The following is a 25,771-nucleotide window of genomic DNA, read 5'->3' as shown; positions in this document are numbered from 1 at the left end:
CTGTAAATACTTGTTATTATTTTTTAGTTTGCAGTTTTTTGTCCCATCTTACAGCCCAAATTCACTGGCATTCATAGAATGTAGTGTGTTGGTCATCAGTTAGTGGCAATACTTTGACACATTAGACTCCAGGTTTCATGTAATTTCGTGATCGATACTATTACTCGAGTTTTTAAAAAATCCAATAGCCATCATTGATCCCTTAAAAATCTTTAAGAGCAATGCTGATGAAACATGCAGATATTTTAAAGTGTTATCATGTTAACTTTTGATAATTGGCATAAAAGTACAGCTGAGGTTGATGGGAACATACATTTTGCAGGTATTTGTTCATAAACTAAAGTAGGCTACAGAATGAATTAAAACTTTGACCGGATGTTGGTGCATGTTGAAAAGTCAACGGATCATCAAATTGATTTGTGATTTTGATTCATCCTTGGAGGGATATCATTATCTACCAAATATTATGGCTATCCATCCCACAGTTGTCAAGACATTTGACTAAAAACCATAAATGTCAGCCTCATGGTGGCGCTAGAGGAAAAGTGAGGGGGTCAACAAAGTCATTAGGATACATCATCTGGGAACCATTACGGTCTTTAAAAAAATTATGGCGATTAATCCATAAGTAAACAGGAGATCCATTGATATTAAGCACGTATAAGACTTTTTTTTTTTTTTTTAAAGGAGTACAGTGATTGTGATATTTCAGTCTGGATTGGTGGACCAACTTGTTAAACACAATGTAAAACACAGAATAGAGGCCATCAGAGGCTAGAAACTCTTTTCAGTGATGTTCTCATTTAATTATACTCTAATAATGAATTTGGGGAGGATTTACTAGTGTAAAAATGTTAAGTGTTGCACATTTAAATGGTATGATAACAGTGTTCAAAAACACAAATGTTACTCTTACCCGTTCCTGAAAGGCTCATCCTGCCCTGCTCCTCACCGGTGGCCAGAGGTCTCAAAAAATCAGTGAGCTGAATATCATTTACCTCCAAAAACATGTACTTCCTTTCCAAAACCCTATCACTGTCTGACAGCCCCAGACTTCCCCTCCCTTTGCCCCTCCAAGGGGTATTAAAATCCCCCCCACCTCCTCTCCCTCATCCCCATCATCACCACACATGCAAATGCTCATACACCCATCCCAACCCCCAACCATGACCCAGTTTGGATGGGATGAGGGGGTAAGTGAGGACCATTGTGAGTACCACAGGGAAAGAGAGGCAAGATGCTCAGCCTCCCTCATTCCTCTCCCTTTCAGGAAGAGCTCACACTTGGTTAAGCACACACGCTGAGGCTCTCCACGAGAGAACGGTGGCAGAGCTGTGTGTTTTGTTTTGAGTTTTTTTTGTCGTCGCAATGCCGATGGTGATTTTAGGTCAGGGCTGTTTGATGTCAGCCTAGGTTAAGGAATATGTAAAGGAGGCTAAGTGAGACAGGGGGACAGATAAAGGGATGAGGGGCCTCAGGTTGAGAGACAAAGGACACAGTACCTGGCATCTGAGAGCGAAGGAGTAGAGTGAGTATGCTGCTTCATCACTTTACTTTGCTACTTGTGTTTTGTCTGTATGTGTTTGCTTTCTTGTTTTTATTAATTTGACAGTGAATCTAAGTGATGACAAAGGAATTAATCGTTCATCTGTAACTGATCAGGAAGCCAAACCTCAGACCTCTTGATCAAAGGACATATATTTACAAGGTCTGGTGACAATGTGACAATGTATTCCTGAACTTCCTGAAGCCATTAAAACTCTTTTTGGAGAACTTATATCGCTATGCTAAAAGCGCATGTATTTATTTTATTTTTTTAATCTCTGTATGAAGCTGAATTAAAAGCACAGATGCACACAGAGAGGCTGCTGCTGCCTCAGAGATTCTTCCTGTAACATATGGAACTGGTTTACCGTTGTGTTTTTTTCCCTTCGGACACTGTTAATGAGGGAAAATTTCAGTTTCCCACAAATACACAGGGAGAAATGTTTCTTGAGAACCCGCCTCCCCCCCCTGCAAAACACCAGAAGAATAACATTCATCTGTTTCCACCAAAGACTTCCTCGTCTCAAGATCTTCTCACAGGCTGGAGTTCACGTATGGCCACACGACAAAATGTTTTGCAGCTTCTATTTTTATCTCACGCTAGTGAGGTTTTCTTGTTCCTTTATGTCTTCCGCTACACGTTCCATAATCCAGAGGCCCAAATTGGGGTTCACTGTCTACTCAACCCTTTGGAATTTAAGGTTTATTTGTGTTTCATGGCTGCATGCATTGAGCACTCTGCACGTAAGTTTCATTGTTTCTGTGTTTTAGTGTGTCTGTGTGAATACATGCACCAGCAACATACAATTTGGTAGAGTTTAGTATATGAAATCGATGTGATTACCAGTGCTGATAACCTTCTGTGGGTGAACTCAACTTGATGCAATGTCACTCTTGGCATGAATGCTTTTAATCTATTCAGGGACTCTTTTGAAGAAAGTTGCCACTCATAAAAATACAGACATCCAGAAAATGTTGATAAGATTTCCATTTTTAGCTATGCCGGATTTTTTTTCCCTTTGGTGATGTGAATATCTCTGAGTGCATAACAAAGAAGCTTATCCCGTCGCTTTAGAGTAGAAGGGGAACCACAATATAAGAAACCCCCTGTGATTTTTAAGCTGAACATTTAACAGCAGTCGGTCCTCAGCTGTGCTGTTATATTGTTATCAGGTGACCTTATTGAGACTTACACATTGGTTTTATGGTGGGTCTCTCTCCATCAAAACAGCCACCATTTAACCCATATATGATGATTCGGGGGGGTTATGATGGACAGATGTTTGTCCAGCTTCTGTGAAAGCCGATTAGTTTGATCTGTGCAACCTGTGCGGGACAAGGTGGAGGCATCAGTGAAGCCTGGAGATGCTGCTAGCGGAGCAGAGGGAGAGGCGACTGTGGTTATGACCCTGAAACAAGGACAGACAGCTCTAACAGGACACGCTCAGAGGTCTCAGTCAGCCCTCTCATAGCTCTCTGATTCACTTGTTTTTGAGATATTATAGACACCAAAATCACCTATGTTTCTCCTGTTGGCTTGGGTTTACCCTGATATGAAAATATATTATTTAATTATAATTATTAATATGTTTTTGATGGCAATAGTTTAAAAGGAGCTCACAGACTATTGACAGCATTTGGCACTTATACAATAGACTTCATTGTCTCTGAATTTTCATCTCAAGCCAGTTAATTATTACCTACATTGTCCATTTTTTGGAATAAAGGTGTTTCTTTTTTTAAGTGCTTAAGCTACAAAGCCAGCATATTAAATCTCCACTCACACTGCAGCGGGGAAAACTTCAAACTGCCACCGCCCGTTTGGGATTGTCTTTACTTTGGATCCCCACTGATTCTTTTTTTTTTTTTTTTTTTTAAATATAAAATACAGAAATGACTCTCTACCACAGATAGAACCATGTTTCTGAAGCAAGCAGCATAATTAACCTTTCTCTCCAGAATATCTCCTCTCTTTTTCTCACCACCTCCCCTTTCTGACTTTACAATAAAAACTGTTGAATAGTTTTTAGTTTTAGCAATGATTTATCAAAACCTTTATCTAAGTGAATACAGCAGGTTTGAGTTACAAGGTGTGAAGTGTACATGGTGACAGCGGGTAAAGAGGCTGCCATTGAATCTCGTATTTTATCTTCTTTTAGACCCCAAATATGAACAAATACATTTATATTCATATTTATTTCTTGAATCAAATCTGACATGCCGTTCCAAAACCTAAAAAGCAACAAAAACAACCACAACAAAAAATGTATGTATATTTTAAACGTGTAGCAGCAGGGAAGCAAAATGGTAAATCAATACAGTAATAGGAGGTTATTTGGTATTACCACTATAGACTTGTAAAACTGATTTAATAACTTTAACAGTGAATCTACAGGAACATTTTAGAATAATGTATAATTGTAAAAGATCGTGGGAATCTATTACTTCAAGTACCTCATTTGAATACTTCCTGATTTTTACTATTGAAGGCTGAGGGGCATAATATATAACGTTCAGTATTTCAGTATGAGGGGAAGTTTAGTGCTGTTGTGATCATGGAAAATATCTTTTTCCAGTAAGAGACTCTAGAGAAAGACAAATCATTAAAAGTTGCAGACAAACCACAGAAAGAAATCGCAATCACATAAAAGTGTAAGGTCAAAATGAGGAGTGTTTTAAAGGCAGCAGTCCAGCAGTAGATCAGCAGGATGAGGCGCCAATTCAATTTTGGCTGAAGAAAACGCTGATGGTTTCTTGTATTGAATCTGCCTTCAGATATTTACAGTCACTTTAAAAAAAAACAGTGAAAGAAAAGATCTATTTGATTATTAGCATGAGGATGAAGGAAAGTGAGGAAATGTTAACCCCAAACCTGGACTGACATTCACGTTGCTGCTGTGTCTTTGCAGGTGGGTGTTTGTCTATGAATGAGTACTGCGTGAGAGAAAGAAGCAGAGAGACAAATACTAATCATAGAAACGAAACTGATCCAATAACTGAATACTAGCTGCATCTGCTTTTAACATATCAACCACAAAATACATACAGAAGATCACATTATGTACAATAATAGTTTAATCGACCAATTAAATAGGTTTCATTTGTCTATACATGTTCATGTTAGTACGCTTCACTTGATTAAAGTTCAACCACATGCTAATAAATCCATTACTCTTACATACTCATACACACTCATTAGAGCTTTTTCTGCCATTTACAGTACATTCTGTATCCAAGCTGCCCTTGGCCTGTGTCTATTAATATGAATGTGGCTTTCTGTGTGTGTGTGTGTTTATACATGTAGGTATCTGCATATATCATCGCCTAGCAGGGATATGCAATATGTATACAAGCAAAGAAAGAAAGAGAGGGTTTTATTAACAATGTGGTTTATTAAAAAAATATGAATTAGTTTAGTCCAGCGAAAGACTCAGAAAAAGCTTTATAGTAGAGTATGTACATTTGTGTGTTTAAATTTGTGTTTAAATTTTTATCTCTAGTTTTTTCATGATTCTAATTATTATTCTTCATTTCACACTAGTGTTTTAGCACTGCCTCAAGAGTATGCTACCCTGCATTTCATTGCACTTATTTAATAAGCATGTGACATAAAAACCTTTGAATCTTTAATATTTTTTAACCTAAAAAAAAATTAAGAGAAGGGTCACATTAACACAAAATATTAAAAAAAGACTTCAGAGCACTTCAGAAATTAAGTACCAAAATGTTGCTTTGAACAGGGAATAGTGCTACTTATGTTCTTATTGAGATAGTTGCTTTTTATCTCTTTATCCAAACATTTGGCTTATTCCACATGAGAATACAAGACATATCTAAAACATAAAGAGACCTCTTCAGGTTACACAGCCACAAAACCTTAGTGTAATATACATCTATACATTCTTATATGCAACATTTGTAATATATTGTGCTCCACATAGCATAGGAAGCAGAGAAATGCCACAAAAGTAAAGTTTATCCCGATACCCTTATCTCCCATGTTAATATTTGTCAATTCAAATTCAGTAAGCGGAAACCATGTGCGTACCTTCACCTGTTGCTGCAGAGAACTCCCCTACATGATGCATACAGTAACAGCGCATCTCCCTGTTACGCAATTACAACCCTTATCCTTTTGCAGTTGTGACCTGCACTGGTCGGGGGTTTGTCCCGTGGTGGGCTCATTCCTCTGGTGTCCCTCCCAAGCCCAGGGCTCAAGCGTCATGTCCACATGATGAGTCAATACAGTGAATAAGGAGCACTTCAGCTATCCCCAATGCCGTGTTCCTCATAGTCATGCTGCTATTGCATACAGTAATGTTTGGGGCTTTACATCCAGTGCTTTGTGAGACTGATGCACCTGCACCTGTGTGTGTGTGTGTGTGTGTGTGTGTGTGTGTGTGTGTGTGTGTGTGTGTGTGTGTGTGTGTGTGTGTGTGTGTGTGTGTGTGTGTGTGTGTGTGTGTGTGTGCACACGCGCGCGCATCTGTATGTGAGTGTGGATCCCGTAGGGATGGGAGCCAGTGACTGAGGGCATCCCTCCAGTGATGCTAACTGTAATATTAACTGTCTGTTTGAGTCTGCATGTGAAGTTGTGATGTGGAGAGTTTGCCCCTCCGGACATGACCTTTTTGACCTTTGACCTTGTGCTATGCTGGTAGGGCTGTGGGCCATGTCATTGATTCAGAAGTATCAAAGAGACCCTCAATTACACAGTCATGACCTTCTGGACTTGTGGTTATTGAGCCACTGATCCTGAATGTGACTTATTTCGTAGCTCAATAGTAGTCTCCTATTATATAAAATCAAAGTAGAAATAAAGTGGATTTGTTTCCTTTTTCTTACTTTGGAACCAAAATCTGGTGCGTTTTTTTTATGTTTTCACGTGTGACATGATTTCCGCCAATTTGCTGTTCATTGTTTATCTCAGAGTAACGGGCAGGAGGCCTGTCTGCTGTGTCTGTGTGGTGCTATTCAGGAGGCTGACTCATCCTGGTAACTTAATGCACAGAGTCAGCTTCTTACCCCTAACTGCCCCACTAGCTCACGCAGACATAAATTGGATGAGAAAGCAAAGTGCCAGGTTATATGTAGCTAAGGTAGCAGGAGTATAAAGTCCAGGCAGCTGTGTGCCTGGGCTGGAGCGTCTTTCCTGGTCAGGAGGGTTTATGACAGCTACTGGTACGGAAACTACTATGAAAAGAAGAACAAAGTTTCATTTAAGTTCCTCTATGTCTAGTGAATTTGCAAAGACTGTTTCTGGAGTGTTCATGCCTAAAATATGACTGTTTTGAAACATTTTCGGCAGGTTTGACTCCAGGATTAAACAAAAATGTTGTTCTGCAGCTGAGTATTGTAAAAATCCATAGATATATACCAAACATGACAGACAAAAATATAGAGATATTTGTATTAAGACATCTGTGTAGACATGCATTAGAGTAGAGAGTGTGCAGATCCACTCGCACAAGTTTGAAAGCACCGTTTGAAATTCATCTTTTCCCACAGTAAACACATCAGAATGTAGCTGGACAACAATGTCAGTTTCAAAAACTAAAACTAAAAATGAAGACTTTTAAAGGGAAACAATAGAAATGCATGTCATCTTTAACATTATGAATAGCCAGAAAGTCAAATAAGTTATCCAAAAAGAAAGCACTGATCATAGAAAATACAACATAGAAAATATATGCTTAATGTGCAGGTGAGGTAGAAAAACTCATATCAAAGCAGTTTAATCTTTGCAGCTGACTGTTTGAGTGCAATTGAATCTGGAAATTATTAGCGAAAGGACAACTGTGGAGCAGAGTAAGAGTTATATAAAGAAATGCAATGATGTAATGTGGGAAAAGTCAGACCGAGCTTGACCATGGAAGGACACTGCTATGACTCTGTGTGCTTGTGGCAGCCTCTCACTCTGCTCTGGCCACGTGCTGCTTACTCATACATGACGGTCACAGACAGTCACAGTTTGCACTCTCAACACAAAGACTTTACCGCTTAGACTGATTGCTGTATGCCGGTGATACTCGTACTGGACTGCATGTACTGTACATACAGAGAATTCCTGAGATCTACCTCCTGTGTCCCAGCTTTGTCCTTATATGGTCAGAGTGATCAATACTAGACACATGCTTCATCACAAGCCTTCTTCAAAACATTCCCGCCCTCTCCACTTCTACTGGAGACACAAAACAGAGGGCTGGGAGCTCCTGCTTGTCTCCTACAGCTAAATTTTCCCTCTCGCTGTAGCTGCAGCTCCACCTCCAGTTTCGACTAAGCTCTCAACCTGCTTGGTAAGGATATCGTCCCTGGAAGCCCTTTAAACCGAACCTAAGCTAGTATTCATGGTTGGATTTTCCTCTCAGTCTAGCTGACAATAAGCCATGCACTATTGCGGCTTCATAAGGGGGAGAGATCTGTGGAGGTGTCATATTCATCCCCCAAAGCCGCCCTGAGGGACAGCAGTGTTTGGGTTCAGCTCCACTGCCTGAGCTAATGTGGGTCTGCTGTCTAACTCCCCGCTCCAATGGTTTGTGCCCGGCCACCTGCTGATTCTGCTGGTTTGAATGGACTGCCTGGAGCCCAGACCTAACCTACATAGGCAACATGTCCCTCTTCCTAAAGCGTGCTCAAATGCACCCACACACACATGCATATGAGCACGACACAGCACAGCACAATGCCATTTACCTCCCAACCAGAACAAACCAGTCAAGTTAATACAATCCAGAAACTGCACCTCACACAGAAGAAGGCTCACTAAGAGGATTTATTTCTTCAAAAAGAGATAGGCTGTTAAATAAAGTGTGTGTGTATTTGGTGATAGCGGATTCCCTATTTGGATTATTTCACTGCCTTCTCAGTGCTGCTTGATGGTATTTTTTAATACCGATATCCTCTTTCCACCCTGTTTGGTCTTCTAATTCCCTAAAAAGCTCGAACTTGACGGCAACCTCACTGAGGCACTGAGCTCTAAACTCTATGTGTGCATGTATACTGTAAGCAACAGATCAAATGAAGGATATTGATTGCCTAAGAACTCGGTTCAATTAAGACAATTATTTTGTCACCTGTTTTCACAACTTGCTGCTAAAATTACATAAAAATTCTGAGAAATCTTACTAATTGCTTTGATCACATTTTGAATTGTTTTATACATTTTAGTGGAAGAATTTATTGTGAACTCATATTGTCTTCCTGTCTCCCTTTTGTGTTCCCCTTTCTCCCTTCTTTACTGTCTCCAGAGTCTGTGAGCAGGTGAGAGAGGGACACTGTCTGCCCCACTGTCCAGCGACACCATGAGCTGGAGCTTCCTCACGCGGCTGCTGGAGGAGATCCACAACCACTCCACCTTCGTGGGGAAGCTGTGGCTCACCGTGCTCATCGTCTTCCGCATCGTTCTCACTGCTGTTGGGGGAGAATCCATATACTACGATGAACAGAGCAAGTTTGTCTGTAACTCAGGCCAGCCAGGTTGCGAGAATGTCTGCTACGATGCCTTCGCCCCTCTATCTCATGTCCGCTTCTGGGTCTTCCAGATCATCTTGGTGGCAATGCCTTCTCTCATGTACATGGGATATGCTGTCAACAAGATTGCACGATTAGATGAAGCCAAAGGAGGAGCTGGTTCTGCTGCTGTTAGAACAGGAGGAGGTGGCTACACACACAGGAAGCCCAGGAAAATCTGCTTTGGAGCGCGCCAGCACCGGGGCATTGAAGAGGCCGAGGAGGACCAGGAGGATGATCCCATGATCTATGAGGTGCCAGAAATGGATCTTCCAAAAAGGCCACGGGATCCACTGCAACCCGCACCCAGACCCAAAGTCCGCCATGACGGCCGCAAACGTATCCAAGATGAGGGGCTGATGCGGGTCTACGTCTTGCAGCTGGTGATTCGCACAGTCCTGGAAGCAGGGTTCCTTGCAGGCCAGTATTTGCTGTATGGGTTTCGTGTGATGCCAGTGTTCGTGTGCTCGGGTAAACCTTGTCCCCACAGCGTTGACTGCTTTGTGTCCCGGCCTACTGAGAAGACCATCTTCCTACGCATCATGTATGGTGTCACTGTCCTCTGCCTCACACTCAATATTTGGGAGATGCTCCATTTGGGGATTGGTACCATCTGTGACATTCTTCGCCGTCGGCGCTGCCCACCGCAAGAGGACGAGTACCAGTTGGGCTTGCTGGGAACCACCGGGGGTGTCGAGGGCTCAGTAGGGGGGACAGGGCAGGAAGCAGGTTCTGAGGGAGGAGTAGGTGGAGACGGGGCTGCCGATTATGTTGGATACCCTTTTTCGTGGAACACCCCATCTGCTCCACCAGGCTACAACATTGTAGTAAAACCAGAGCAGATGCCCTACACAGACCTTAGCAACGCAAAGATGGCATGCAAGCAGAACCGGGCAAACATTGCACAAGAGGAGCAGCAGCAGTTTGGTAGCAATGAGGATAATTTCCCAACTGGAGGGGAGGCCCGTGTGGCTCTGAACAAAGACATGATCCAGCAAGCTCATGAGCAACTAGAGGCTGCCATTCAGGCCTATAGTCAGCAGCACCGGGCAGAGGAGCAGCTTGGGGACAACCAGGACGATAAGCCCCAAAGTAACATCATCCAGGCTCAACCACAGCCACAGGCGCAGACTCAGAAGGAGCGCAAGCATAGACTCAAGCATGGTAAAGGAGGCAGCAGTGGAGGAGGCAGCAGCAGCAACAGCAGCAGCAGCAAATCAGGAGAGGGCAAACCCTCTGTATGGATTTAAACACAGAAATAGTGACATTTATTGCAAAAATGTATATATTAGGGATTAGATGACAAGCTGTTGCAATCTTTCTTGGAAACTTAAACACCACTGTGCCTTAAAGAATCCTGCAAGCTGGAGAACATGTGTTTTTGTGTACTAAGGTGTGTAAAAAAAAAAAAACGTGATGTTGCAGCTGACAATTTGTTTTGTCCGGGCTATCACTGTCAAACTTGAAACATCACACCAACACAAACTGTATTAGGCTACAGTCGTTTTCATGTCTCGTTCTCCTCAACTCCTAAAGCAGATCATTGACCTCTGTTGTCTTCCTGTTCATCCTTTCTTAGGGATTTGAGCTTTGGAAAATTACTGAATGATAATGAGTTCTGTTGCAAATCAGATCCCAGATTTGGCTTAGCTCTTTTTCTGGCCACTCCTCTGCAAAGACACTGACTCCATTAATACTTTGGCATCCTAATTCTGGGGCATCAAAATACAGTGACATCAAGTACCAACATAATGCAAAGGCAATGGAATGCCCTGGCAAACTAAAGCAGTGACTTTCATATTGTAATGACGTCATTACAACATAAATGCAATAAAGTGAAACAACATAATTCAATGGCAGCGCCTAAAGCAGTGACTTTTTAATGCAGTGAGAGGATCACCTTCCTGAAGGCAGTGTCCTGTCAGTCATGTTCTGTGTCTGCTTTTTCTCCAGAGTCAGTAACAGTCTTATGTTGCTGTAACTTTGCATTTGACCATGTGTTTATATATGTTCAATGTGTGTATTTTGATACCAGTGCTACACCAGCTGCTGTTCAGGAACTGATGAGTACAGCAGGTGGGCTTTTTATCCAGTCCATATCTAAGGTATCCTGAAAGAAAATATTCATTCGGTGCATAAACAGTTCAGTTTTTATAGCTTCAACTTTTCAGTTTCTCTGTGGCTCTTTATGGCTATTAAACAAGGCACTCAGTTCTCCACTATGGTTTCATCTGCCTTGTAGTTGACTGCCCTCTGGTGGTATCTTCCATGATGCTTCCTATCTAGGGGAGTAGATACCAGTTGCCAACGCTACCTGCATCCAGCACCACCTTAACCAGTTGTAGTGTTCCTTTTCTATTGACAAGCCTTGTGTCAGTCAAGTCTTCCCAGCAGTACAAGTTTAGTGTTAGATGCACAAGGCTGCAATATCACCATGCGTTATGGAAAAGGTTTAAAGCCATTACTATAATATAGTGAGACCAAACACTGTTTGTGTGATGCAAGTGTCAGTGCCAAGATTTTACACTAGGCTGCTATGAAGCCTGGTTGTTTGTAGCTTTGGAATACTGTGGCCATGCTACTCCAATCATGGAAAAATGCCTACATAAGACCAACCCTTTTGTAAGAGTCACTTGTTTTTTGTATTACAGTATGTTTATTGCTTTTTGGAACAGGATTTAAAATACCAAACTCCTAAATGGAGCCAGTGTTTTATATGATAACACTCTTTTTTTCAATAAAGGTTTTGTAAAAATAAAATATCAAGAAAACAAGTTCTTTTAAAAATGAGTTAGTTGTATAGGTATTTATGGTTATTGTGTTTTTAATTGCCTTCCAATTGTAAAAAATGTGAAATATGACATAATATATTTTTATAAAGTGTAGGCTACAGTAACTTCATGACGTAAAGAAAAAAAAAAGCCAGACGTTTCCTTGTATGTTACAGTATTGGTATTTAATGTATGTAGCAACCCTCTGGGCTGTGTTTTGATAAACAGTGTTATTCCTTTTTCCGATATTGTTCTGACATCTGCCGAACAGCTGCGTGTGGAGACAAACTGGCTGATGAAATCAGTTGGGAAAAGGACAGTAAGTGTCAAATTATTAAAAACATCCCAAGCCTTGCACCACAGTAGATTTCCAAGCAAGCAGTGATTACTTACTCATTTCATGACAGGAAATAGTGAGTGGGAACAAAATCTGAAAAGTTGCCAAGTTCGGTCTTTGCTTATGAAAGATCTGCACCCTCCTTATTGAATAGTTAAGTAACTGAACAGGCCACCACCCATACATTCTCATGTGACAACAGTGTGCCTGAGTAAAAGGCGCCAGGTTTGTTTACCAATAGACATTATGTCTGGGTATGGGCAATGGATGCACATGAATCACCCAAGCATTTCAGTCAGCTGTTCTCCAAGCTGTGACCCTGGCACCACTGACGGCATGCTGATTCTAATAAGCCACAGGTGATTCACTGAGTTTCCCAGTAAGTAAATCTCTTCTCCTGAAGGCCAATCGGTTCACAATAAATACTTCCCAAGGAGACAAAGTTTCTTGAGTATTTACTGCTGTTTGAATATACAGTATGGAAACAAACTGTAGACAGCATGCAGGTGGTGACACTCTGCAGTTAAAACAAGCAAGGGCCACTAGAGGGCAACTTCCTGTCTAAAGAAGTTAAATTTGTAGGAGGTGCAGTTGGGACACTGAAAGACCCCATCTGCTTAAAGTCTACATGGCTGCCAGTTTGGCCGTACAACCCAAAAACTATTCTAGGTTGTGTTGCTAAGATTGTTTTTTAGGGGAAAGTGAGGAATTTGGGCAGCTATCCACGTCAAAAGAATTTCCCTGTGGCACTGTTATTGTGTATTTGTTTAGGCCTGTCTTCTTTTGTCTATTGAGTGACTGAGAAAGAGAGAAAATAAAGACAGTGTCCGCATTGGACAGAAATGACATGAAGAAGTGGTTTATTTTCTCAGCATATTGTTGCTGTCCATTGAAACCAATGTGTCTCCAAAATGTGCCTGTGGCTGTTTTAAAGACACATTAAAAGCAAAAACATGTGCAGTCCCACTTGATACTTACAGTCTGACAGTGACAATGCAAAATCATTTTAACACGTTCTCCAGCAATGATAATCATGTAGTGTGTCACAGTACAGTTATGAACTGTGTAGGATTGCATAAGGGTGGCGCCACTCGACCCCGACACCTTTGCAGAGACACATACTTTGGAACTGGAAGGCATTTTATTATCCGTGATACGTGGAAGTTGTGGGAATGATTCAAATGTGACGCAGCTGTGGTGTTTGATGTTAGCAACATTTATTAGATTTAACAATGGTAAAACAATCATGGCATAGAAATAACATTTTTTCCTTATTGATCTCTGCAGTGAACACTGACATGCTGTACAAGACAAAAATTTGAACACACCTTCCCATTCCATTGTATGAGAAAGTATGTCCGAACTTTTGGCTGGTACTGTATACGTCCGAGGTATTCTGAGTTTTTTGTGGGTGTACTCATCAGGGATACCACAATGTCCAACTAGAAGAAAGACTGTAATGAGGCGTTGTTGTTTCCCTACATGTTTCTTATGGTCACCCATGTGGGAATGTGACAATAAAATTAGTGGTATAACCAGTACAAACTCTGAATCATACATGCATTTTGTGTGTTTGTGTGTTTTTCTATGCCTTTTGTAAAATACATTTCTTTGAGTGCCATTCTGGTATCCCTTGGAATTTTTTTTCATATTCTTTGATGAATACGTTTGATTTGCATGTTAAAAGACCTATTTTCCTAGAAAAAATAAATCAGAAATGAATATTGAATTATGTCTCTACATCTTTTCTTTTTAATGTGAAGAAATAAAACGATTCCCAGTCTTGAAATGTTGAGTATTGCCCTGATCCCTTTGTCAGTATGAGATGTGTGAGCAGGGGGTCTCTGCAGTCCTATCAGGAGAATTACAGTTGCGTGGGCTGATGCTGTGTCACTGGCAGGAACAACACAGGAGACTGAAGAGATGTCACTTCAACTCATGTTAGCCATGTCATTTTGTTTGTCACTTTGGCAGTTCATTTGGTGACAGCTGAACTTCAACTTGTGATGAGAGAACATCTCAGTCTGTGAGGCTTAAAATTATATTAATGCATTAAGAGCTCAGTGTTGGTTCCAGTTAGACACTGATTTTAAAAAATTGCATTCAATAATGCAAAAAAAACTTCCTCACTACAGGCAAGCATGATAAATGTTCTGAAATCTTCCAGTCATTCTTAGGAATTGACAATATGACGTACATAAAGATAAATATGCGTCCTCTGTCTCTTTTTCCACTGTGTTTCTGTCATCATTTGTGAGTTCACAGTCAAAACTGCCTGGAGAATAGACAACAAAAAAGGAAATGGAAAGTATGTTTTTGTGATTCTCTGAAAAAAAAAAAAAAAACTGTCCCTGGAGTGCTGCAGCTGGATGTACAACAAGGTCAATTCAGACACGAGCGCTCTCTGGGATGGCAACTTGTGGCAGCAGGATATTTTCCTCCAAAAAGAAACAAACATTTCACCCTCATCATCATCATTAATGGACTAATTGGCCGCATGCACTGACACAACGTGGATGTAATTTTCGAAACGTCACACACAAGCTACCATCATGAATTATTATGAATGAGAGGGCCTCAGCGCTTTCAGGGGCTTCCCTAGTCTGTTTTTCCACCTTCATCATCCAGATGTTTGCATGTCTGGTCTGCATGTAACGGGGGGATACCCTCCAGCAGGACACACAAGAGAAACTTAGTGAAGTGGAAGGTTTAGTAATGTATTGGCCACTGATATCATAGCTGTGTTTGGAAAATGGAAAAACATGAGGTCAAATAATAAAAATAAATATCAATATGGATTCATGCATGTACATACTGTACACCAGCATACTATATATATATATCTTATACCGGGTTCAAATTTGTATTAAACTGTAGCAAAATGAAAAAAAAGATCAATGAATCAATGAATCAATAGCCAATAAATCCCTGGATCATATGGTGTTCCAGCCATGAAATGAGCACAAACTGGCTCCATGTGCTGTTTGTAAGTAGAAATACTGCAGTGACAAATCTCGGCAGGTTTGGGACACTTAATGACTCAGCAACACTAAATCATGCAAACTGAGACTCCTGCGGAAAAAAGTCCTTCCCCTCTCTGGTTAGACAAGTGAATTCCATTTTAACCAATGATTATATACCGATACATTTTCTGATAAATATTAAACTTTATATTCCTTCTCACCTCATGTCATTCACACACAAAAACAAACAACAAACACACAATTATAAAGTCACATGATTCCAAAATTAACTCCCCAGAAGTTCTAAAGTTTGGTCAACTACAGCTTGTATAAATATAAATCTGTATAACAAAAACAAAAAAAAGACATCGTAAGATAGAGTATTAAAGTGAAAGCTAACATTTTCAGTTGCATAAGACACCTCCTAAGTCTGTATGGCACGTTTGTAAGAAGAGATCCCCTGAATGTGTTTACTAATAATATTATTTCTGAGGCACCTCTGTCTAGTCCTTGATTCCAACCTTGATTCAAGGTCATCTGAGGACCACAGCCCGCATAGTGCAAGCATGGTGGTTTCCAGTTAAGGGTTTTGTGACAAATCCATTATCTTTACCTTGTACCTCATCTTAGCTATGTCAGTGACAAGGAGGAATTAACATGTAAAGTTGCCAGAAGATTTTCAAAAGTGGAAAAAAAAATTCCTTTACATTCAATGTGCTGGTGCTTTCAAATAAAGTGTTTCAACCAGAAAATGTTTATGCAAAAGGAGGTATTTAAAAATTATTTAAATTACATTCAGTTTGATATAAAAACATCCCATGGTCAATCATTTTTTAACATAAGGCACTGTGATGTAAAACCCCCCACCAAGGCCTCACAAAGGCTTCCCAGTCATATCAAAATAACTCCCTCTAGACACCAGCTGGAACATTTGTCGTAATAAATACAGCTGTAGATACACTATAAGACGGTGTACAGGAAGTTTAAAGTCTTATGGTTGGTGCATTTTTATTTCTGTGCAAATGTCTTGGTTGCTGATAAGCCAGCTTAAGTAAGTTCAAACATCCACGTTGCTTGGATGGAAGACTCCATGAGTGACTGGCTTCATCCAGAGGCTACAGAGAAGGCGCTGCGCCCCTGAGCTGTCATCTGTCCTCAGGTCTGGGAACTACCTTTTAAGTGGTGAGCAGGATCCCAGGTGTAGTTTGAGCACGCCCTGTCTGTGCAGCTGCAACAAGATGTTAAACTCAGCAGGCATGGCATGCACTGCCTTAGCCTTCAAGTCATCGTAGTAATGATTAGACAAGGAATAATAATCGTATGGGTGATTACTGAAGGGCCAGAACCCATACAGTTCCACATTGTCACAGATTTCCAGTGCAATGCTAGTCATGATTAAGCCAGTGCTGAGACGTCCTGCTTTCAGCCCCTCGCTGCTCCAGAAGGCGGTCAGATTCAGAAGGTACCCAGGGTTGAAGAAGACGGGACGAGCAGGGCTATTAAAGTCTTCAATTGTGTAGACTGCCCGCATGGACACAGGAGTATTGAAGGCATAGGAAAAGGCAGGAAGGACAAGCAAAGAGTTTCCGTAGGTTTGCAGACTCTCCACAAACGGACGACGACGACCATTTAGAGCCCCATACCTGGGGGGAAAAAAACAGCAGATGTGAAGTAACAAGAGATTAAGAATATTACTAGGAGGCAGTCAAATGAGACTCATCCTTTTGCTCACTTTTGTAGGAGAATGCTTGGGTTTGCTGTCACAAGATCAGTCTTGATGCCTACGTGTTTCTCGTAGCCATTTTTCAAAGGCGGTAGATTGCACCTGAAAAAAACAAAACCCCAACAAAGAATAAACAGAAATGAGATGAGCGTAATTGTGTTGATTAATTGTCATCAACATTTCAATTAAATCCACTGGACGTCTGTCTCACCTCATAACAAACTCAGCTGAATCGATGCTCTTTCCACACTTGCTGTCATTCAAGATACCGCCATTCCCCACAACAGCACACGTGCGCAATGCTTTAGTTGCAAAAGGATGCTCCTGGATTCAACAGAAAATGAATTACTATTACAATCATTAAACAAAATAAAGACATAGTAAACATTATTTAGGATATACTGTTCTTTGAAGACAAAAATACATCTCGATGGAGGGAAATCTATATCTGTAGAGTTATGTCAGTTTTTGACACTTTCGACTACATAACCCATCGTTTGACATGCTGGATTGGTCTGACTTCACTGGTTCCATTGTTGAAACTCATTAGTGTAGTTTCTGGTGTAGGGCCACACCGTTTGTTGTTTGTTCTTAATAAATCATTTAAACGCATTTTGTTAATGGTGTGGTCCTTGCTAGTGAAATTATTTTTATTGATACAAGGGTTAGTAAGGTAGATCAACTGTTCCCTTACAGTCAGACAAGAGAAGGCTGCATTTCTCAGCCATATTTGGCAAATCCTTTGAAACAGGACAGATCTGGTCAGGCTGTTATGACATATTGTAAAAAGGCTGATTTCAGAGCATGTGAATTGATACCCAGCATTGGAGTGAACACACATTACTGAAAATGTGACCCCCTGAAAAGAAACTTAGCCTCGTAGCTCCTATAACAGTTCAAGATGTTCAAAGGTAGGTATTGTAGTTTTCACACTTGACAAGCAAACGTAAATCGACGTTAAGGCCACGTCATTACGTCACCGTATACGCCAGTTACGTCGCTGCTTTCCCATAAAGACTCGCGCCAACTTCGAAGCAACAACAATACAAAGAAGAAGAAGCAAGAACAACGATGGCAGACTATGCGTTTGTACAGCTGTTGCTCCTTGCTCTACGAGGCTTCATTGAGATGGTTATGTTAGCCTTTGTTGTAAGCTAACATTAGCCGGCAGAACACAGCTAACTCACAACGCAAATGTGTATGAATTTCACCATCAGTCAAATGTTCAAGGGATAATTCACTCCTTATCTATTCTCCACTATGCGGTTTTGTTTGTTGTGGTTGGTCTGAATAACCGCGCTCCCTGCTGCCCCTTAACGTAAACGGTTCTTTCTTCTAGTCCAGCAAAAACCTGGTACCACCAGTTTTCTGACCGAGAACCAGTTCTTTTGCTTTGTCGAAACAGGAAAACCGGTTCCAAATTCAGCACTTGATCTGCTTTGGTGGAAAAGGGGTAATATTATGGGCTGTGAATTGTGGTTTAATGTTGACTGCGTGAGATAATGCAAATCATCTTAATCTAGTGTGGAAAAACTAATTGGCCACACCCAAATTCGAGCACTCAGAGAATGTGCCGTGTTCATTATGAGCAATGCGCTTTAACCAGCGGTTGTGAAATCATTTAGTGGTGTGTTTTTTGGTACGTTTGCCAGGAGGGGATTTTCCTCTCTGGGGACACAACCTCAGAGCTGTGGCTGTGTCTACCTCACCTGATTGATTAAATTATTGACTGATCGATTGACTAACCATTAATCAAATCATAATATACAGTTCCATAAATTCACAAAGAGAACACAGCAACACATTTAGTTTACAAGGCAGAAATGTTCTGTCTTAGCAGCCAAGCCTCTCATATAAATCTTGCTAAACCAAAAATCTTAAAGAGCCAATACAGTATATCAACTTTAGACAACCATAATAAATCAGGATTTTTCAATTGGATCTTTTCAAACAAACAATTCCTCAAGTCACTGTACAAAGGGCAATGAAATACAACATTTAATTAATCCTCAACAATGTCCAAGATATGAGACTGGAGCTTTATACAAAGCTTTGATGGTATTATAAAATGTACCATTTATACCAGAAGATATTCATTTATTATTTATTGTCTCTATTGATCCAATATTCAGCCAGACTTGATTGTTGCTTGTGATTTGGCTGTCTTATTTTTACATGTGATTATATATATATATATTTTTTTTTTTTTTTTATCTGTCTGCAAGCCAAGTTTCCCTTAGGGGACAATAAAAGCAACTGAACTGAACTGAACAGAACTGATTGAAGGCTTTCTTAAAATCAACCATGCAGGCAAATGTATGTTTCCCTTCTTGTACTCTTGCTCTCACGAACTGTGGTTATTTATATACATATGGTAAATGCATAACCTGCTTTTCCTGTGTCCTGTCTGCCCATTGCACTTTAACAAGGTATCATTAGTTTCAACGTTATTAAGTCCATTGTTGAAGATATCTGAACCAACCTGAAATGGTAAAAACCTGTTCATGTCACTATGCTTAAAGGCCAATTCTGCTTTTCATATAATTAATTAAAAGTGTTTAGATGTAATGATGAGATGTGGCGATGCAATTTAATTCATTAGTGTGCTCTTTGGAAATGTCTCCAATTTGCCCAGTCATGCCAATGGGTTGTTTCGTGACAGTGGTTAGTGAGCAGGAGCGCAATACAGACAAATCCTGTTAACAAAAGGAGTACACATTGGAGAGAAAACATATCAAGTGACATAGTAATGAACAATCTAGTTAATATTGACATAAGCCTACCCTTTTTACTTGAATATTTTACCAATAACTGCTCTTTACTCTGGAGCTCCCTGTCTGAAGATATGGGGTTTAACAAATCAATAACATCTGACTTTTTATCTTTTTAGAAAGACCACCGGTGCCACACGGTTTTATTTCCAACATGTCTTATACATTTTATTACTAGTGTTGTTTTGTTACATTTTTTTCATTATTTAATCTTGTTCTAGGGGTATTTTATTCAGTTGTATTTCATTTTAATTGTCTGATTTTACTGCATATAGTATTATATAAGTATTGTTATATTAGTATAAATATATCATTTTGACATAGGAGGAGGATATTGCAGGTTTTTTTTAAAGTAAAGCGTGACAAATCACACGTTGACAAAGTTTTTATTGTTTTACTGTTTTATCGCGTTTTAGTGTCGTATGTTGATGCAATAGAGATCTTACCAGAAGTGAAAATAAAACAATAATTTGTCAATATAATGTGAACTTTACACATGGTAAAGAAGCAAATTCATAATGTTAGTTCACGGCAATGATAAGATCTCTTTTCCTAAGAAACAAGATATAGTGAAGTGGCTCATAGTTATAGTTATTCATATTTTGTGCAAAACATTTAAATAAACAATTGTGGTTAAAAAGTCAATTCAATAGACAACCAATTATCATTGAAGGGTAGAGGTGAAATATAATCTTCTGAGCTGTGAGAATTTTAGATTATATTAAATGTTTGTGTATAACATTTTAAATCACTTGCCCTTCCACTATGTGACTTTATTTTTCTTTGGGGACCCATTCAACGCTTTCAGAGACGCACTACCAGAGGTCAAAAAGAGTTGCCATTCTACCACCTATTAAAAAGTTTGCTATTTCAACAAATGTGTTTATTTATTACCTAATAATTCATTATCAGAAATGACTATGGCCATTACTGATTAATTCCTCTCTGGTTCCACAAACAAAATGACTTACAACTATAAAACGTATGTTCTTAAACTGTATGTTGAAATCACATAAAATAAAACATTCATGGAAACATTTAACTACAGATAAATTCCCCCGTCCAAAACTGGGATGCTTTGCCTAAATATTGAATGTTTTTTAATCGTCTCATAACAAAAGAGTCAGTGATCTTTCAGGTCCTTTCACTGGATGATTCCACAGCAGTGTGAAAATGCTGCCCATGATATGTCGGATTAAGATCTGAGAGACTGAAACGAGCAGTGACTACATTCAGCGAGACAATATGCGGGAACATACTGTTTCCTCCTACGCACCAGCCGTTACTAAGGTGTGCAGAGATTCCTTTTTTTTTTTTTTTTACTTTTGGAGAAACACTTCCTCTTTCCTAATCTCCACTTAAGTACCACTCCAAAAGAAAAAAACTGCCCCCATGTACTGATATAAGCGACTTTCAATTTAACATGGGAAGAATTCCGTTAGATAAAATACGGGGGGAAAGGGAGACGCCTGTTGATGCATGGATCCACACTGAGTGAATACTGGAGAAATTTAAAAAAAATCTGAATAGGACTAAGATTTCAGAAAGCTCCAACGATTGGGAAGTCTAACATGGACTTTGTGGAACATTAGGGAGAAATTTTCCACAAGTGTTCATTGGACTTGATATTATTAATTACTGAACAGGTCCCCGTCCCCGAGGAGGCTGAAGAACTTTAGGCCAAATCCAGGCAGAGGAAGATGCGATGAAACAAAAGTTCGGCGTTACCTTCACTGACATTGAAAAACCAATAAAAAAAACTATTGCCAAGTACAAAGATAAATTACATGCTACAAAAATAAAGAAATATAGAAGAGACACAGAAGATTACCAAAGAAATTAAGCATACAGCTGGGAAACTAAGAACCGATAACCCTCTGTCAATCGGCAAGTGCTCAATTACGCACAAACGCCTCCACCTCCACAGCTGCATCCCAGAAACCTGGGAACAACTTGAGGGGGATATCAATGGGGTATTCATTTAAAAATAGCAAATTCACGCTTGACAGCAATTCCAGCGCAACTCCAATCCTCCAGAGACTCTTTCTTAGCTAACAGCAGCAGCCAGTTCCGGCGAATAACAGGTGTAGACGAGGCAAACGAAAGTCAAAGACGAAGATACACCCATGGGCACGAAATTAATCAACATCTCTCCTGTCCAAGGGAGCATCTTTTGTACGAATGCATTTGGCTATAAAAGTGGATCTGTTTAGTTTCTTTAGACATATTAAACTGAGATATCTTTTCAGAAAAAAGATATCTTATTGTAGAAAACTTCTTCCAGATCCTTTTATTTAGAGAACCACTCACGCACTGAACAAGTCCTAGTGCCACCTAGGGGTTGAGATCATGACTTTTTATTAAAAAGAAGAGAGACACTGGATATTTACATTACTGAGCCTGTCTCCCAAGGGGAAAGTCCAGACATGTTTAGATGAACCACCCTAGTTGGTGTACTAGAGCTGGGTTTTAACAAATAACTCAGTTTTTCTTTTTTGGAGTCTGTTATTATCTATCTCATTTCCAGCTTGTGACCTATATTGTATTTTTGACCACTGATTAGATATACAATTTATGATCATATTTATCGATCAAGTGATCTCATGTCCTTAATTGTACTATTAATCTAATTTTCTATTCTTTCTAAGTCTTATATTCTATTCTCCAACAGGTAACGCACAATATTTGTATTAGCCCAGGTGCTCATCAATTTGTCAGTGATTTACAAATTTCTCTTTAGGCATAACATTTTTTTTTTAACTTAATTTTTTCTTTCACCAAATGATATACTATTACATTATAACAACTGATCTACAACCAAAAACATTACTGCAGGTTTAGTGGTGCTGTATGGGATGACGCACTAGTGTCCACTGTGGTGGCTGAAGTGTAATGATGCCATCAAAATCCTTTCATAGGTAAGAAAACAGCTTATGAATAGCTGTGTACTGCAGTGATCACTATGTGTGAAAGTTAAAGTGTGAGAATGCTGCCTGTGATAATTTAACAAAACAAACAACAGTGAATGAGACAGTGTGCAGGAGCCTTTTTCCATGTTTTGACAACAAATTCCTGAAATGCAAATAATACGCAAATACAAATATTATCTCTGTTTTATACAACACAGAGTTGTGGAATTAATAAACATTTAAACTCATTGCTTTTTCATTCTTATACTGCCTTTTTAGTTTAAAAACACGACTTTTGCTCTCAGTATGTTGCATAATTAAACCAAAAATGTATTTAGTGGTTGAAATAAACAAAAAGAACTGTTTAGCTCAGTTTAACTCCAGCACCGTACCAAATGTAAACCGTGCTGTGTCCTGTTTAAAATGCCGACATGTGTTCACACATGACGAGCAATATAACAATCGCTGTGGAACAACATTTGAGGAACAAACAAGACAACTAGCAAGCAGCTGATTTGTGAATGATGAGCAGCATACCTTTGCAAATGTGCTGAAAATCTCCTTGGTCACCTTGAGATTCCTCTTCCTTTCACCGTCGTACACAAGCTTTGATCCAACTGGAGTGTTGACCTGGGTGATGATGGCCTTGTCGAAGCCATTGCATTTGCTTCTCAGCCGAGCTCTGGGGAAACACAAGGACTTTGTTAAATAGTCCTTGAAGGCGGTCAGGACTGTTGACACTGACTGATGGGTCACTTTAGTTTTATTTCTTATATCTTTATTGAAGAGAAATAATAATAATAATTTGTTAAATAAGAGATGTGTGAATTGGCAGTTGAGCACAGTTTTACTTCCATAAAAGCAAAAGCAGTCTTGGGTACTTGGTGAAGACTGTCTGTGGCCACATTGCTGAATGTTTATTTTGAGGACGTGCAAGTTCCTCTATTTTAAACGCACATTTTTATTTTTTACTTCTCCTTACAATCTAGTTGTTCTTTCCATTAATACAAAACGGAAACAGATCCCACATACATTTTTGTTTAAACCTTTGAGAGGATGTTGGCTTTTTTACCTAAGTTTTTGGGAATTGTCCTCTTGCCTCTTCCAGGGTTGAGAGTAATTCTCTTTTACCTTGTCGATGACTTCCCTGCAACACACACGCATGCACACACACACACACACAAACACACACACACACACACACACACACACACACACACACACACACACACACACACACCCACACACCCACACACCCACACACAGAGTCAGATGTATATTCCCTGGTGGGGACATGATTTAATTTGATGAAGGCATAACCAAAAAGGTCACTCGAAAATCCCCTGCAGACATACAGACATACATTACTTGGAACAATAATGTGTGTCTGATATGACTTTTCCAGGAAAAAAAAGTATTATAACCTTTTTAAAATCTTTAAAATTTCATCTACTTCTATTTCTTCCAGAATATATGAATATTAAAATATATATATTTCATCACCAAAGTTGAACTGCTAGACACAGAATGTCTCCTACTTCACTGTTAAGGCCATGATCAGCACTGGAAGCTTCAAGTTTTCATATCACACACGGGTGACGTACATAAACCTCCAACTGAAGGAAGTTTAAGCAGAAACCACGAGTTCTTGCTCTCACCTGCAGCCTTTGCAAACATCACTCAGCTTGCCGGGACCTTTCTTTTGAGGTGGCGGTTTGTAAAGCTCCACATTACTGTGAAAACAAAAATGATGATTAAGAACTGGGCCAACATTTCCTTCATACCATGACTGTCTGTTGTTAATGTCAAAGAAGAAAATCCTGTTCTAAAAGCACAGCAGACATTGTTCTCATGTGGATATATTATTATTTTCATTACACGAAGCAGTCTTTCATTTTATTCTAATTGATTCAAAAAGTACAAAGAGAAAAATAGAAAATATAGAATTCTGACAATTAATTAACAAACAAGTGAACTCAACCCACCCGAACAAATGTGCAAATTTGAACCAACCCCTTTACCTGACCCTAAAAGAGTATCAACGTTATCACTATCCTTCTATTGTCACTGTACTGTACTCGTTGTCTCTACAGTCTGACAACCAGTCTTTATATTTACCCGTCATGTACATCAGTGTGACAATGACAGGCAGACAAGCTATAGGAATGACACGTCTTGGCCAAGTATTTTCACAGTTAACATTCGTGGAATATCTCTCCAAAAAACCAGGTAGACAGGTAGCAGGGGGGAAAATAACCGGTAACCCATATAGCTAGCCTGTAGGACATTAGGACTAGAATCCTATTGTGTGTGTAAAACACACAAAAACAAACAAAAAAAGTATTTATTTTCAGGTCAGTGCTTTTCCTATCCAATTTCAGTTTCAGCTGCTCTTTAGATTTCATTGTACAAGTATGCAAACAAGGCTGTTTGCATTGAAAAATACTTCCTTCCTTCCACTTTAAATTTTTCTCATATAAAAACTTAACACTTTATAGTAAAGGCAGAAATCCCACCTAAGTAATACATGACTCACTTACTAACTTACTTCATGTTAATAGTTAACACTTATTTTATTTTTTTAAAATTCATGACTATTAATTGACAAGTACAACACACATTATTATAATTTATAACATGATTTTGGCATTATTGTTAAACATTACTTAAATATATGCTTTGTAGTATTCTTATTATAATTTTTCTTTTACATTTAATGATAATTTTGATGGCATTTTCCATATTTCTCCGCTTTAATCTGTACTTTTAAGAGTAGGTAGTATTGTGAAATAAATCATGACATCAAAGCACAGTTACAGGATATGTGGTTAGGAAGGTAACACTTACTTGTCGAGTAAGTACCAGGTGACAGTGGTCAGCAGGCTCCCCATACAGAGGAGGGTGAGGATCAAAGAGACATATCTACTCTGTTCCTTCATACCTCTCCCCTCCTGCTTACTTCACCCGCTTGCCCCCTCACCTTCTGTCCGTCTCTGCCTTGCTTCACCTTACTAAACACTCACCCGTTCTCCCCTTGCTGTACCTCACACACACACATGAACACACACACTCTCTCTCTCCTCTCGCAAAGGTGTTAATCTTTTGCCTCTATGCTTTCTTCTGTTTCCTTTTACACACAACATCACCCACCCCCCACTGTCGCCTCCCCCCAAACCCTCCCCCTCCCCCTCTCGGTTTGACTTTAGTGTTTCCCTTCCTCCTTGAATGAGTAAGACATGCCTC

The 25,771-nt window shown here is 39.6% G+C and overlaps 2 protein-coding genes across 3 annotated transcripts; one reads left to right on the top strand and one right to left on the bottom strand.

The window, feature by feature from the left end:
• Positions 1-8,846: 8,846 nt before the first annotated feature.
• Positions 8,847-10,304, top strand: gjc1 (gap junction protein gamma 1). 2 transcript variants are annotated; one of them, XM_062438545.1, is made up of 3 exons: positions 8,847-9,693; positions 9,799-10,103; positions 10,194-10,304. In XM_062438545.1, exons 1-3 carry the CDS (start codon positions 8,847-8,849, stop codon positions 10,302-10,304), a joined length of 1,263 nt encoding a protein of 420 aa, XP_062294529.1. The 2 variants fall into 2 exon arrangements, with proteins under 2 accessions (XP_062294529.1, XP_062294528.1); XM_062438544.1 differs by having other exon boundaries at positions 8,847-10,304.
• Positions 10,305-15,352: 5,048 nt separating this feature from the next.
• On the bottom strand, positions 15,353-25,467 carry st8sia6 (ST8 alpha-N-acetyl-neuraminide alpha-2,8-sialyltransferase 6). Its single transcript, XM_062438506.1, has 7 exons — positions 25,376-25,467; positions 24,187-24,261; positions 23,601-23,675; positions 23,066-23,210; positions 17,060-17,172; positions 16,858-16,950; positions 15,353-16,768 (listed from the first exon to the last, which is right to left on the bottom strand). Exons 1-7 carry the CDS (start codon positions 25,465-25,467, stop codon positions 16,294-16,296), a joined length of 1,068 nt encoding a protein of 355 aa, XP_062294490.1. The 3' UTR covers positions 15,353-16,293.
• Between the last annotated feature and the right edge of the window lie 304 nt (positions 25,468-25,771).

Source organism: Scomber scombrus, chromosome 18, assembly GCF_963691925.1.
Source record: "Scomber scombrus chromosome 18, fScoSco1.1, whole genome shotgun sequence".
Taxonomy (NCBI): domain Eukaryota; kingdom Metazoa; phylum Chordata; class Actinopteri; order Scombriformes; family Scombridae; genus Scomber; species Scomber scombrus.
This window is presented reverse-complemented; position numbering and strand designations above follow the sequence as displayed.